Consider the following 16,132-nt stretch of genomic DNA (forward strand, 5'->3'; position numbering starts at 1 on the left):
CCGCCTACGCTACAGAACAGTCAAACACAATTTATGTCTTATATAAATATACGTGTCATAATAAAATAATATTCATAGGTTTAATGTGGATATATTTTAAGAGTCGAGGTATCTACATGGTACGTTCGCATTTTTTTTTTTTTTTTTTTCATCCACTCTTCTTTTTGCAGTGATAGATATAATGGCCAGGCGTATACATTTGATGTTCGAAATTACGGTATCGCATATATCACTGTTTAAGTCTTTAACTATTGGATTTGGCACCGTGTTTTCAAAGATTTAAGCTTTTTTACAAAGAATAGGATTATCATGGATTAATGTCCAACAGTAGTTGGTAATTACGTAGAACCACTAACCTATGTTATTTTGCTGACAGAAAACATACAAAAAGATAATAAATTGAAGGTTTTTTTTAAATTTTTAATATTGAATTTGTGAAACTTATTACGATAATTAAAGTTAATACTATATATTTTTCAATCAATCAAAATTTATAATTTATATTATAACCATAGTTATTTTTAGAAATAAATTAATAAATAATGAAGTAAAAATTGTTTATATTCAAAGGAGACGAATAAAAAATTCATTTTTATTATAATTACAATTACGTATACAAATGTGAAAGGTTATTGTTTATAATTTGGATAAATGAAAGAAATATATAATATTTTAAACATTTTAATTTAATTTAGAATACACAAATTAAATGTTTTCTTATTTATTGTAATTACATATTTATATTTTTGCTCCAGTTTAAATATTTGTGTAATATACAGAAGTAGCCATTATTATAGCAACTCTCTAAAATATTTAGCCATAACTAACTTTTTCTAAATTGAACTGGTCATAACAAAGCAATTTTAAAAGAGATTTTTAATGATTAAATCTGTGTGTTTTAATTTAACATTAACACTTTGTATAATATCCTTTTTGTTTTATAAAGTTGGCCCATCTTCGTGGCATAGACTCAACTATTTCCCGAATATGCGATAAATCTATTGTACATTCCCCCAAGATTCTTCAATTGCTATGATGAGTTTATTTAAGTTTGTAATTTTTTATGTCAAATTTGGTTATAAACATTAACTTTTTCATACAATATTTTCTATAGGATTAATGTCTGTAGATTTGGAATCGTTTTCAGGTTGAAACACATTTATAAAGAACTTCATTTCTTCAATATATGAAAGCAAATTGTTGGTTAATGTATACCTGTACATAAGTCAGTCTAAGGTGGCCTACACAGAAGAACTGAAGCATCTCCATAGAATAGTTGAACCACCATCATGCATCACTAAAACCACGGTTTTTTGGTCAAGAGAATGTGATCCTAAGCAAGGCAAAGTTGGACACATTTTTCTTAAAGGTATGAGGTCAAACGAACCCCCGTCTTCTGATTGTACTTTAACTAATATCACCAAGTACCACTTCTTCAAGATTGACTTTAACTTCAATTGACGAGAAGATTGGATTGTTTTTTGACACTCAAATTATCCATTTATCATTTTTCTTTTAAATTTTTACGTAGCCACCACTTGACCAGTTTCTCTAAATTTTTTAATAATAAGGGAACTTATTTAGCCATACATACAATTTTTAAAAGTATAAAATTACACAACAATGACAAAAAGGGTAATCCAATTCAAGTAGTACAGCACATATTTTTAATATATTTTAATAAGTTGTTATAATTTTGACCATAACCGTATATTTTTTATTTTATTATACACTGTTAAATTTAGAAAAAAATAAAATATTTTATTGACAGTAACAAATATCACTTTATTATAGTAAATAACTAATTAACAGAAAAATTTATTTAATATTAATATGTTTTTACTTTACCTATAATTACTTAATGAGAAAACCTGTATTTTTATTATTTTACATAATATAAATTACTTATATAATATACGTATGTAGCTAAAAAAAAGTATATATAAAAAGTACTTTATTTATAACAATAATATTAATTGATTTGATGTAAACAAGATAAAAATAAAAAAGTTGAGTACTCTGATTTATATATATATATATATATATATATATATATATATATACATATATATTTTTTTTAAAGCCATTAGCATGAATTTTTAAATGTGGTTTAAATTAAGATAACCTTAGTCGTTTGGTGTATCCATTATTGTAGCACACCCTTTAGAAACTCACACGATAAACAATAAAATTTGCAACAAATAACAATTTAAAATACATTAAATTAAGTGTTTTCTTAATCGATATTATTCAAAACACACATTTGCATTTAAAATAAAAATGAAACCTTGGACATAAAAATAAAAAAATATTGTATGTAATTGCATATTTTTGGAATTAGCACAGCGTCAGGTAACGTTTAACTACCCCATAAAAATTAAATGTTATGTATAAAAATCGTTTTACATAATTTATTAATTGTCGCGAATCAAAATGTTTAGATTTATTGTAAAGATTAAAATGCCCGCGCATTTTTTCTAAACGTTCTTGCAACGCGTAAAAGGACACAAATCACCATTATGTCAAAATGCACATTCACCGTGGAATTTTTTTTTTACAGCCATCGTTATTTGCATAGATATTCGTCGTCATGTTATGTTCATAGCCAGAACAGAACATTATTATTTTATGGGCGACTATTTTTAGATATCGGCGTTTGCATAATAAGGATTTAATATAAATTTATTCAACTGGTTGTTCCACGTGATATTCGAACTTAATTAATTTTTTGGCATTCGCCCCCCGGCCACATTTTTTTTTAAATACTGACGGTCGTTCGTTTCACATTGAAAAGCGGGGTGTTACTTACATTGGAAATTAACATAGGTAAACATTCGGCTCCGCCACTGGTCTGGAATTTACAAATTGTAAAAGGCCGATTCATTTAACAACGTATTAACATGAGAAAACAACTTATTTACGCCACAAGCCTATGTACAAAAACACAAGCGTCAAATAAATTCGATGCCGGAATGATAAAAATATCATGAATTATTTATTTCATCAATGGAACGTACTCCATTCACTTAATAGTGATAATTATACGTAAATTTTTTATGTAAATGCGTGGAAATAAATCTTCTGCGTGGATCCTTTATTGTATTTCACTATCGTGACTGTGAAATCTTTGGGTTTTCAGGGAAACGAAAGATTAATTTAGTCCGACTGGAGTAATTATTTTGCTGCTTGTTTTTTTTTTCCAACAATAAGCGATTTCAACTGAACCTTTGAGTAGTGTGAACTAACGAATTAACGAATTAAACAAAAACAAAACAAGAAAGAAAAAAATTTAGAGGTTAATTCACCGTGAACCAATTTTTGGGGACTAGGCTCGTATTAATAGCCAAAGAACGAGGTTAATATAACACACGACTAAAAACCTAATTTTATGTCAGTCATCAAGAATTTTATTCGACAGTTATATCTATAAAAAACGTCAAAAATAACCATTTTAAAGGCTCCTATTATTAAAATAGAACTGTGAGGCAGTTTTTATTATATAATGTTTTTTTTTTCTTTTCAAATTTGATATGTGATGTTATCTACACGTCCAATCTACACACTTAAAATAAATTACATTTGTATCCATTTTAATTATCATTAAAATAAATTTTTTTGTATTAATGAATGTGGAATTTGATATTTCTTGTAACATTACCTCATGCACCTTCAGATAAGTATGTAGTGGCAATTTAACCGTCCAATTAATTAATATTAATTTATATTTAACTTACTAACTAACAATTACAAAATACAAAGGAACATTTCATAAACATACCAACAAGTAGATGCAAAATTAATTAAATTTTTTCAATTTTTCAATCCTGGATAATATTTTTTAAACATATAAATTTTCCATGAATATTTGATTTGTGGAATATTGCATTTATCATAATTTTAACAAGAAATATCTAATTAACATATTTATTTCACAAATCTAAATTCAAAATGTAAAACATGATTTAAATTCCTGTTACATGATTAATGAAACAAACGTGTGTATAAATATATGTTGCCATACATAATAATTTAATATTTAAATCATTTTGATAATGTACAGATTTAATTAACTTATTTCTCCACATTAACAAAAGTGGCATATCATTAACACGAACTGAACAAAAATAAATGAGTTTCGTTTATGAGATTCCACGGAATAATGTTTATTAAATGCAAAATTTGATGATTAATCTGAATTTAAAATTAATTAGGGTTAATAATCTTATATATTTTGTTTACACAAAGAATTACAGTGGGTTTAAGTAACTTTTCGTATGTACGATTTAATCTTGACATAAGTGCATTGTGTTAAACCAGCTATTTAATTTTGTTAATGAATTGCTATGGTGTATTCACGTATTTTACACTCACAGTGCACTTTTTCAGCTCATGTTAAATTATAATTGTTAATTAATATAAGCATGAAAAGGATATGCAGCATGTTGTTGATGTTGCACAGATATGACATTTGAAAGTGTCACATTCACTGCTTTATTGCTAAAATTTAGTAAAACAATAATATAAAAAAACTAAATACTACAAATAAAGTTGTTGTTAATAGTCCTGTAACAAATATAAAACATAATCTGGTTACATCAGTTACTTAAAACTAATATATATACATAGTAGTGGAAGAAAGTATGGAATATTTTTTAAAATTTGATTTTTATCTCTTAGCATTTTTCATATCTGTTGTAACAGTGTTAAACATATTTGCTACTTTGTGTTTACCGTCCACTGCACTAGATTACCATTCATCGATTTCTATTTAGGTCTTTTTGCCTGCTGAAAAGTATGAAATATTATTTTATTTGAGGTTAATTTTTCTTAAATTTTTAAAATTTTTGGTCTGTTTTAACGTAGTATTAGACATTACTACATCAAAAGCAAATAAGAACTTCTTTAAACCATACAGAAGCAATCGACACATTGGTGAGACTGGCAGATTATATGCTTAAAAAATGCTAAGCCATGATAGAAGCCAAAGGTTACGCCACAAAATATTTGACTTATTGTTTATTTTTATGAATATTAATAAAATATTCCATACTTTATTCCAGACCAAATTGATTTATTATTAAAAAAGAAGTAAAAACCTGTGAATGTAATGATTATTGTGATTAATGGACCGATCTTGCAGTAAATTTGATTTGTACAGATTTGCAACTGATTTGTGAAAACATTTCCAGCACTGAATATATACCCTAACCTAATATAATCTAAATTAAAACTCATATACTTTAAAACAATAATAATTTTGTCATTTCAGATTATCATTTATTAAAATAAAATCCGAAATACCCACAAAATAAATTTATTGGCAAGAAATGTAATTCTGACATTCAAAGTGAATTGTTAAACACATTAATTGTTTAAATCTATGAAAAAAAGAATATTAATGTTACACAATAGAGAAGCATTGAAAATCACAAAACAAACAGTAATTTGAACAACATTTTTGTATAAAGAATAAGAAAAAATTCTAAATCTGCTCCGGATTTAGTGACTGCCTGGCCCATTCAGCTTCAAGGACGGCGTTATCAAAAGAAAGACCATTCATACCTTCTATTGCTCTGCCAGCATCGCTTCTATGCTTGTAATGTACAAAACCGTAACCTCTGCCTTGATTAGTTCCTCGTTCCATGGCTAAGTGTATCTTAAAGGTCGGGCCCCAAATTCTCACCAGATTTTTAAAATCCTTCCAGGTGGTCTCCTTGTTAATCCTGGTGACTTTAACCACCGCCTGGTTCAGTCTTTGACAGCGATTGGCCGAATATCTGGTGTTCGGCTCATTGGTATGCCAATTACCATAACCATATGACATGTAACCTTCTTGATATCCATTTCTGTTTGACGTTTGCTGCAACATAGCAGGATTCGGAGCAGGGCCTCGTGCCATCTCATCCTGCTGTATACCTGGGTTGTAGTAGTACATCATTGGGGCTGCAAAATCATTCGGTACAGGGAGTTGAGGTACTTGCATGGGGTTCATTAATTCGTTCCTTGGTGGTTGGTTGATGGGTAGAGTATTCAGTCTGTTGAAGTTTAGCATTGGGTAGTCACCGAAGGCTTGGGACGAGTAGTTGTAGTGCATATTACCGTCCATTGTCACAGTTATATTGCTTTAATTACCTACAACAGATATGACACCATAAGCGGACATATTGATTTAGTTTTGCATTATAGATAACATTAGCGCTGCATGTGGCAGGTAAAGAAGAACACTGCACAAAAATCGTCAGGCATTATCGTTTTGTTCACACAATAATTTCTTACAAAATGCGATGACCAATGAATATTTTTGGAAAATTCTCTGTAAAATAAATCAATAAATATTTAAATTTGTTATTTTTTTCCACAAATTAAACTAAATATTCATGATTAAAAATAATAATTGTATATAATTAAAGGTAGATTAATGAAAAATTAATACAATGAATAGAAAACTGAAGAATTGATGTTAAAAATGCTTAAAAAATTTACTCACCTGTCAAGTATTTAAGATATACAACACTTCTACTACCACAACTTCGTTTAAAACAGTTCTACGATTTTAAATTGTAAATACACAAAACACATTATAAAATGTGTTTTCGATTACATAGAAATTCCATAAAAAGTGAGAGAGTGTTACTAAAACAATTTTATATAACCAAACCTAACCTAAAATATAATTTTTGATATTTACATGACTTAAAATAAATATTGATTGTTTTATATTATTATTTTATTAAAAAAAATTCTCATCAATTGAAATTCTAATATAATAAAATAAAACACACAATATTTGCAGAATAAATTTATTAAAATAAAAATGTAATTATAATACACAAAATAAAAATTAAACACATACTTTACATGTGAAAAAGCAGGAAATACATCAACATTTTTGTATAAGAAAATTCCAAATCTAATCTTTTTTTACTGACTGCCTGGCCCATTCAGCTTCAAGAATGGTGTTATCAAAAGAAAGTCCATTCATACCTTCTATTGCTCTGCCAGCATCGCTTCTATACTTGTAGTGTACAAAACCGTATCCTCTTCCTCTGTCAGTTCTTCGTTCTTTGGCTAAATGTATCTTAAATGTCGGGCCCCATATTCTTACGAGATTTTTAAATTCTCGCCATGTAGTCTTCTTGTTGATTCTGTTGACTTTAACAACAGCCTGGTTCAATCTTTGCCGGTAGGGAGTAGCATATCTACGGTACGGTTCATTCCTAACCAAATTACTGTAACCTTGGTACATTGTATTGTAGCCCTGCTGATATCCGTTACTGCTATACGTTTGTAGTCTGACATAATTCGGTGTGGAACGTTGTGGAACCTCCTGTTGTACATTGGAGGTGTAGTACATCATGGGAACTGGAAAATCACTTGTCACAGGGACCTGGGGCACTTGCATGGGGTTCAATAGTTCACTTGTTGATGGTAGATTGTTGGACAGAGTGTTTACCCTATTAAAATCTAACATTTGGTATTCACGGAGGATTCGAGTCAAGTAACTGTCGTCCATTGTCGCAGTTATATTGGTTTAATTACGTGCAACAAACGTGGACACCTAAGCGGACATGTTGATTCAATTTCGCACCCCACAGGCTAGATAGCGCTGCATAAGGCGGATAAAGAAGAACATAACATCAAAATCTTCAATTATAAACGTTTTGTCCTCCCAATGATTTCTTAAAAAATGCCCTTACGAACAATGTTTTGAAAAATTCTCCAGTTTTTTAATTTTTTACATTTTCTACAATTAAATTAAACATTCAAATGTACGGTCGGCGACTGTTTTGCAGGTCCACCTTAAAAACTATATTCGCTTGCAACGTATTTTACCGCGCAACGAATGTGAGTCGGACTTATAGGAGGACAGCGTGTGAGGAAGAGAGAAGGGATTATTCACTGAATCAGCGCTGTAAGCAATTTTGAACACCACGTGTGACTGCAGGTCCGGCATTGACTTTACATTAGTGGTAAATTAATATAGTAGATACAAACCGATGAACTGGTGTTAAAGGTACCTAACAAATCTACTCACCTGCCAACTATTTTAAGATACTCACCAGTTCTACTGCCACAACTACGTTTAAAAGATTCTGTGCATTTAAAATTCAAATATAAAAATGTAAACAATTTTAAATAACCAAATCTTACCTACATTATAATTTTTTACATCTTTACACAGTTTAAAATAAACCATTTTATACAATTTTATTTAAAAAAAATAAATAATTTTATCGTTTCAAATTGTATTACAATAAAATGAAATACATAATTAATATGTACCAAATAAATTTATTTAAACAAATTGAAATTGTCACCCACAAAGGGGAATAATTGAACAACTATGAAAGAGAAGAATAAGCGTTACATGATACAAGTATTGAAGACTAAGAAGTAAACAACAATAATTTGAACAACATTTTTGTATAAAAAAGTTCTAACTCTGTTCCACATTTAGTGAGTGCTTGGACCATTCAGCTTCAAGGATGGTGTTATCAAAGGAAAGACCATTCATACCTTCTATTGCTCTGGTAGCATCGCTTCTGTACTTGTAGTGTACATAGCCGTAACCTCTTCCTTTATTACTTATCCTTTCTTTGGCCAAATGTATCTTATATGTCGGGCCCCATGTTCTTACGAGATTTTTAAAATCTCTCCAAGTGGTGTCCTTGTTAATCTTGTTGACTTTAACAACTGCCTGGTACAGTCTTTGACCGCGGTGCAGAATATATCTGCGGTGCGGTTCATTCGCAGCCGAATTATCACCATAACCATACGTTGTGCCATTGTAACCCTCCTCATATCCATTTACGTTAAACGTCTGCATCATCGGATCATTCGGACCAGGACCTCGTGGTACCTCATTCTGATGTATACCGGGAGGATAGTACGTCATTGGAACACCCGGTACAGGAAAGTGAGGCACTTGCATGGAGTTCATTAATCCGTTCCCTGGTGTCTGGTAGTTGAACAGAATGTTCGGTCTATTGAAGCCTGCCATGTGATAGTTACCAAATGCTTGGCCAGGGTAATTATAGTACATATTACCGTTCATTGTTGCAGTTATATTGTTCTAATTACCTGCAACAAATATGACAGAATAAGCGGACAGATTGAGTTAGTTTCGCATTCTAGACGAAAGAGGGCGCTGCATATGACAGATAAAGAAGAATTTTATACAAAAATCGTCTTATATTATTCATATTTTAAAATAGATTCTCAAAACAGTATCTCACAAAAAGCTCAAAGAAAACTCAAAAAGTATAATTAAATATGCATTAATGGAAAGTTAATACATTTAATACATTTCAAAAGAATTGATGTTAAAAGTACTTAACCTATCTACTCACCTGTCAACTTTTTTTCAGTATAGATCGATTTTACTACTACAACTGTGTACAAGACGATTCAGTGATTCTAAATTTAATATTGTATACTACTGATGTATCGCTTAATTAAAATTATAGAAAAACGTTCAGAAAAGTCGTGTAGCAAAACGCAGGAAATTCTTGTAAGCTGCTCACCACTGAAAGGAACTCATTGACAATTAATAGCTCTGACGCAATTTCTTCAAAACAGGCGCCAAATTCAAAATGAGTTTCCACATAAAGACATAGATAACTCTAAAATGTCCAACTATCATTTCTGAATGTACTAGGTCAATAAAAAATTGCCTTTGGTGCAAAAAGATTTACAGATTAATGAAATAATAGAAAGGGAGATCGCCCAATCCTATTTCGAATTGGTTTTTTTATTGACCACATTTCAAAATAAAAGAGGCCTTAATAATTATGTTACAAATTTGTTCTCCAGGAAGCTTATTTAAGTTCTCAAGTTACCCTTGATAAGGTGTAGAACTATTTGAACTTGAATGAAATAAATAAAACTCATATTAGCTGCAATATAAATTTATATTAAGTCATAATTATTGTATAAATTAATAATTAACACAAACACGTGTTCAAAAAGTAGATTTCAAAATTAAAAGGTACATAATGTAAATAAATAAATTCAAGAACCTTATTCAAGATTAATCAATGTAAAACAATAATTTTTTAAGACAAAATTTTAAATCTGAATTATATTAATAGATTGTCTGGACCATCCAGCTTCGAGTATCGCACCTCCAAATAGAAGCCCATTCATACCTGCTATTGCTCTGGCGGCATCGTTTCTATGTTTGTAGTGTATGAAACCAAATCCTCGTCCTCTTTTGGTAAACCGATCTCGGGCCACGTGGATTCTATAAGTCGGCCCCCACAATCTAGCCAGATTCTTCAATTCATTCCACGTGGTCTCTGTGTTAAACCTACTGACTTTAACAACGGCCTTGTTGATTCTCGGATTCTGCAGGATGAAATATCTTGGAAATCGTTTCTCGCCCGAATTAATGTGACCATCCGCCTGTTCATTATCATGCTCCTGTAGACCATATATACCTGATAATTGTTCTGCCGAATCATCCTCAATAAAAAATTCCTGTGGTCCGATAGGATTGTACGTCAGTTCACGTTGTACGAACGGTCTGTGTTGGATGAAGGGGGAAATTGATTCCTCCACTGACCTTCGGCAGTTCGAGAATAAATCCATTTCGGCAATTTCTGAGAAATAGGATTGAGTGTAATTAGCCTTGCGCATATTTAGGTCCATTGTCTCAGGTTTATTGATAGAAGTACCTAAAACAAATAAAAGAAATCAAAATGAGATATTGGTTTATCTTGGCACCTTCAAAGGTAGATGGCATTCAAGTTTGAGGATAAAAAAGGACTTCAGTCTAACTGAAGTCGTCCTGTGATTACCTATAAAATTAATAATTATTTACTAATATTTTATTTAGTTGCTGTACTGATTCAGATGCAGTGTAATTGACGTTCCTTGGCAGGAGTGTATGTTGAGCCTTTCATCTATGACTGCCCAGTAGTTCCCAAGTGTAAAATGGTAATAAAGAGTGTTAATCATCGTGGAAGTCTTTTCCAAAGGTTGACTGATTATGGAGAATTAATAGCTGAAACCTAGAAAGACTTAATGTATTGATAGTACTCAATAAATCTACTCACTTTTAAAACTAAACGCAATAACATCCGTGGTCTATTCAATCATATTTTATAAAATAATTCTAGAGTTTTAACAGATTCGACAAATTCATAATTTACAATAAATTATTGGTTAACCTACCGATTAAGGACAACGTAGCATCGCACTGGTAGAAATTTCAATGTAAAATACCTAAAATTAATAACAGAGATACTCACCACTATAAAAGACACGACAGAGTTTAATGTAATGGCGGATACGTTACATTCGCAAAGATGGTGCCAAATTCGAAATAATAAAAAAACAATACTACCAAATTAATTAAAAGTAACTATAATTTATCCTGAATTTTTTTCACTTATCCAGTGTTGTTTTGAATTTGGCGCCAGTTTTTACGAGCATGCGCGTTAGTAATGTGGTAGCTAGAGAAATGTCACATAATTTAAAATTAAACTTTTTGATGTAAGGATTCAATTCAAAATTTTTTCAGAAAAAAATTATGAATAAATTATTAAATATATATAATAAAGTATTAAATAAATATGTATATTTATTTTTTAATTTGATTTAACTAAAAATTATTTTGATTTAGATAGAAAATGAATAAATGTAGAATTATAAATAATTATAAATAAAATTTTGATTGCATTTAATTGGAGATGTGTATTTTCCAATTTATTTAACAATAAATAGTAATGTGTGCTATTTCTCTGGCCACTAGTATATTTTTATAGCAAATATTATTATGTTAAAAGAGTTTTAAAAATTTTAATTAACACTGACTTGTCGTTAATTAATAATTAGCTATTCATTGAGCTCCCATTTTTTTTTAAATTGCATAGAATTCAATTCCAGTGAAGATTTTTATAATTCTCTCATAATTTATAATATTAAAATATAAAAATTCAAATTAAATTACTAATATATTCCAAAGCATTCATTTTGGTAACTTTCATTAACATTCTATATTAAGGATTAGCATTAATTTACCTCCGAATTAATTTAAGAATATTCACCGAAGACGAATGAATATGTTTAAAAGTGACGTAAACGTAACCGAACGAATTGCGACCTTATTAAATAAATTAAATAAGTGCAATTTTTGAAATTCCTTTATCTCGACCTTGTATCGAACATAATTAAAAGGACCTATCGTACACCCGCGAAAAATACCTTTGTTTCGATCGGATAAAAACCGTAGCGTAAAACTCGTGACTCGTTCCTGTTTTATTTTCGCCCCGGCCGAGGCAATTCATTAGAATAAAAGTGGTACAAATAACAAGCCACTAATATACATAAGACCGATTTTTATTAAGCCCAAAGACCGGAACACATGATTCCACAATTATTTTGCTGAGTGGCGGTTCGGAGTTTTCCTTTCGTGCATTTCATTGTGGCCGCCGTACAAATTACACGTGAACATGGAAACTCATACGAATAAGATTATAAAGAAAGGAAGCCGCCATTGTAATATAAACAAGATTGATTGCCCAAGAGTGTATAATGTGTATTGTGAAACGATATCAATTTGTGGCGTTGTGTTTATGTCGATAGTTCGATGGTTGCGCCAACCATCGACTTTGCCAAATCAATTTGCATTGATAAACGTAGAAACTTTTTGCATATTTTTGTTTTTTTTTCGATAACTCGAAGTTTTGATGGCCCGAACGAAATTGATTGGCAATCGTGGAGAAGTAGTTTCTACTTGATTATTTGAATATGTTGATAATAAGTCTAAGTGTGAACTGTTAAAATTACATTAATATTGTAAAAATTAATGTATTCTGGTTCTCTAAAATGTTATATATATATATATATATATATATATATATATATATATATATATATATATATATATATATATATATATATATATATATATATATATATATATATATATATATATATATGTTTCTGAAATGAGCTGGACATAAATATATCAACTCTATTTAATAATTTAGAAAGGGTTTTTTAATTATTATTTCTGTGTTAAATCAAATAACATTAATACTGTGTATAATGTCCTTTTTGTTTTATAATTTTGGCCATCTTCGTGGCATTGACTTGACCATTTTCCAAAGTCTATATTCCTTCAAGCCTCTTGAATTGTTGTGATGACTTCATTTACATTTGTAAATGATTATATCGAATTTGGTTATAAATGAGATACCCCATATTTTATATAGGGTTCATGCCTGAAGATTAAAACGGGCAAGACAAAACATGATGTTTTGGTATTTCAACCAATTTGAATTGTGTTTGGGAAACATTTATTAAGACCATCATTTCTTTAATATATGGAAGCAAATGTTGTTTTGTGTATTCCTGTACGTAAATCGATCTAAGAGGGTCTACGTCAGAAGCAAGACCATAATTTTTTTATGGATTAAACTAAAAACTACTCGTCCTCACTGTTCTATGGTCCAGTGGATGTGATCCTAAGCATATCAAAATTGCATATTCACATTTTTAGTAGAAACTGGGTTGTTTCCTGTAAGTCTGGGGTCAAATGAACCCCTATCCACTAACCATCTTCTTCCAGATCTTGAACTAATTTCAGCAAGTCTCATTTCCTCCAGATAGTCTCCAACTTGATGATAAGACTGGATTGTTTTTTGAAATTTGGATTATTCAGTTATCGATTTTCATTTAAATTTTTTGAACTTCTTTGAAATTTTTTGACTATAATTTTATCCACTGAAAAATAAGAAAGTGCCCAATTTGACCAGTTGATCACTGTATAAAATATTCTTTTTATGCTTTGTCGACTCTTCTTCATCTAAACTGAGATTATCTCTCTCTATCTTTGATAGTATTTAACGTATTGTCACGTCATTTATCAAAAGGATTATAATAAAAAATATGAAGAATATTTTCCACGTTCTTTTTCAAGACTTCTTTTATTGGCAATATTTTTTATTCACCAATTCGATTAGTAGTTTCTAAGATATGGCTGACGACCTCCACTTTGGCCAACCGGTATCACTGGTACACTGGTTTTGGACTGGAACAACTAAATAGTCAGGTTTGCAAAATATAAAATATCATTATTTTCATATGTTTTTAATAAAAAATCGTAAATTTATTCACAAAAAAAGGGAATTTCAAAAGTGAAGTTTGAACATCTTTTGAATTTCTTTGGGTCAGTCAGCACGTATTAGAGTCCAGCAATAATCTCCCAGCATACTTTTGACCCAGAATCCATGCACCTAATTGACAATAATTTTTCAATAATTTATTAACAATTTGTCTGTAGTTATCCCTTTCTTTATTTCAAAGAAATTCATTCAAGATGCTTTTGAAAGATTGTCAGGCTGCAGATTCTTTCTCCAATATTCATCATTCAATAACTTCCTGATCTGAGAACCAACAAATACCACATACCTTTTTTAATTTTAGCATACAAAATTTTAAGAAAAACTGCACCATCTTTATTCAGAGCATTGGCAAAGTTTTTGAAAAGACCTAGTTTTATATGCAGAGGTGGAAGTAGAACATCATTTGGACCAACTAATGGTTGATTTGAAATGTTTTTTTTCCAGAAGAATACTTTGCGTTTCCCCTTTTTTTTCAGTAATTTTTGTTTTAATCTGTAGACCAGTTTATTTTGTAGTTCAACTATATTTCAAATGATTGTTGTTTGCTACTTTTTTCCTCAAACAATAATTGTCTATAACACATTCAGTTATTTTATTATTATTAGTGATAATATTCCTATTTAATTTTATGACTACAGTTACAGCTACGTTGGTTAAATTACAACAAACAAAAGTGTTCGGACACGCATAACAAATGATTGTCAGTGAACTGTACTTAATAAATAACACTTTGACTAAGATCCAAGAGTGACATTAACTTCGAACGTTACCCGGCTTCATTTTCCAATATTTTTTATGCGTACCATTCCATTCTTGATGTTTCGGTTCTCAGATTACCCCGCCGATAAGTGGCTTGGATTGTGGTTTGGATTTACTATACCATGTCCTGACACGTTCAGTTCGTCTAATCGGAGATTCATCTGTTGAAATTAATGAAAGGTCTCGATCGCGATATAGGTACGGCGCGTTTTTTCAATCTGGACACAACTTATACAGTTTCTCCTTTATCTCGCGATGGGACCACGTGTAATGGATCCCTGAATTTCGCTGCATTTATCAAACTTACACACACAGACACCTTCGACGGGGACTCGTCCGACGATATATCATTATCGTTTTCGAATGGCAGATAATATTAAGTCACATCGAATTACAAGCTATTTATAATTTTTCGTCTGATAAATACACTCGAACTTCCATAACTCAAACCGCGACTTGTCAGGAAAAAAACTACCAATCGAATGAGTTTAGGAAAAATATTTATTATTAACTAAAGTGGCCCTGAAAAAAAAACTTGGAGAGTCTAACATGTATCAAAATTTTCTTCTAACTTGCCAATTAAAAGAGCATATCAGACATTTGGTTATTTATATTACTTTTATTATAATCTTTTTGATGTATCTCTTAAAATTGGTGACAACACTTTGGTTCAGCAGAAGTTAAAGTAGGTGTTCCTTTCAAAAAGTCGATTTGAATGTTTTACCAAATTATTTGTTTAAAACATTCGAGTTATCAAGTATAATTTACACTTAACTTCTCATTCTTGAAGCTATTGGCAACCAGTTGAAAGCAAAAAAAATTCATAATTAAATTCACATGTATCTTTTGGTGTTGGATGTTTAATTATCTTACTCTTTTTATCTAACCGTAAGAAAGATAAACATGGTGTTAAAATAGAGTGAAATTAGAATACATGAATAATTCATGGGCTATAAATTTATTGGATGTGATGTGGAGTTTTCATTTCATTGTCGGCAATTTTTAATCTCCACGTTTTTTGCATTAAAATCTATAAAATGATCCTAATCAGCTTGAATTAGTTTTCAAAATTTGATTATTAATAACAAATAAGTTGAAAGTTTGTGTATTCAAGAGAAAATAGACAAACAAGTAGTGCAATATTTAGGCGTGTTTGATATTTTGATTGTTATAAGAAATATTTTGCTTTTTTAAACATTTTTATGTAACTTTTAGAATTAAGACTATAGTTAGTTCTATAG

The 16,132-nt window shown here is 30.1% G+C and overlaps 3 protein-coding genes across 3 annotated transcripts; all 3 read right to left on the reverse strand.

Moving 5' to 3' along the window:
• Window positions 1-5,300: 5,300 nt before the first annotated feature.
• On the reverse strand, window positions 5,301-6,622 carry LOC109609129 (eukaryotic translation initiation factor 3 subunit G-like). Its single transcript, XM_020025744.2, has 2 exons — window positions 6,488-6,622; window positions 5,301-6,132 (listed from the first exon to the last, which is right to left on the reverse strand). Exon 2 carries the CDS (start codon window positions 6,104-6,106, stop codon window positions 5,483-5,485), a length of 624 nt encoding a protein of 207 aa, XP_019881303.1. The 5' UTR covers window positions 6,107-6,132; window positions 6,488-6,622; the 3' UTR covers window positions 5,301-5,482.
• Window positions 6,623-8,272: 1,650 nt separating this feature from the next.
• LOC126265639 (eukaryotic translation initiation factor 3 subunit G-like) lies at window positions 8,273-9,499 on the reverse strand. Its single transcript, XM_049967715.1, has 2 exons — window positions 9,351-9,499; window positions 8,273-9,081 (listed from the first exon to the last, which is right to left on the reverse strand). Exon 2 carries the CDS (start codon window positions 9,053-9,055, stop codon window positions 8,438-8,440), a length of 618 nt encoding a protein of 205 aa, XP_049823672.1. The 5' UTR covers window positions 9,056-9,081; window positions 9,351-9,499; the 3' UTR covers window positions 8,273-8,437.
• Window positions 9,500-9,931: 432 nt separating this feature from the next.
• Window positions 9,932-11,286, reverse strand: LOC126265641 (eukaryotic translation initiation factor 3 subunit G-like). Its single transcript, XM_049967718.1, has 2 exons — window positions 11,253-11,286; window positions 9,932-10,676 (listed from the first exon to the last, which is right to left on the reverse strand). Exon 2 carries the CDS (start codon window positions 10,648-10,650, stop codon window positions 10,069-10,071), a length of 582 nt encoding a protein of 193 aa, XP_049823675.1. The 5' UTR covers window positions 10,651-10,676; window positions 11,253-11,286; the 3' UTR covers window positions 9,932-10,068.
• Between the last annotated feature and the right edge of the window lie 4,846 nt (window positions 11,287-16,132).

The sequence above is a fragment of the Aethina tumida genome, chromosome 1, assembly GCF_024364675.1.
Source record: "Aethina tumida isolate Nest 87 chromosome 1, icAetTumi1.1, whole genome shotgun sequence".
NCBI lineage: Eukaryota > Metazoa > Arthropoda > Insecta > Coleoptera > Nitidulidae > Aethina > Aethina tumida.

Coding starts and splice junctions, on each gene's coding strand:
- LOC109609129 (XM_020025744.2), bottom strand. CDS start 6,106: ATGGACGGTAATATGCACTACAACTACTCGTCCCAAGCCTTCGGTGAC.
- LOC126265639 (XM_049967715.1), bottom strand. CDS start 9,055: ATGAACGGTAATATGTACTATAATTACCCTGGCCAAGCATTTGGTAAC.
- LOC126265641 (XM_049967718.1), bottom strand. CDS start 10,650: ATGGACCTAAATATGCGCAAGGCTAATTACACTCAATCCTATTTCTCA.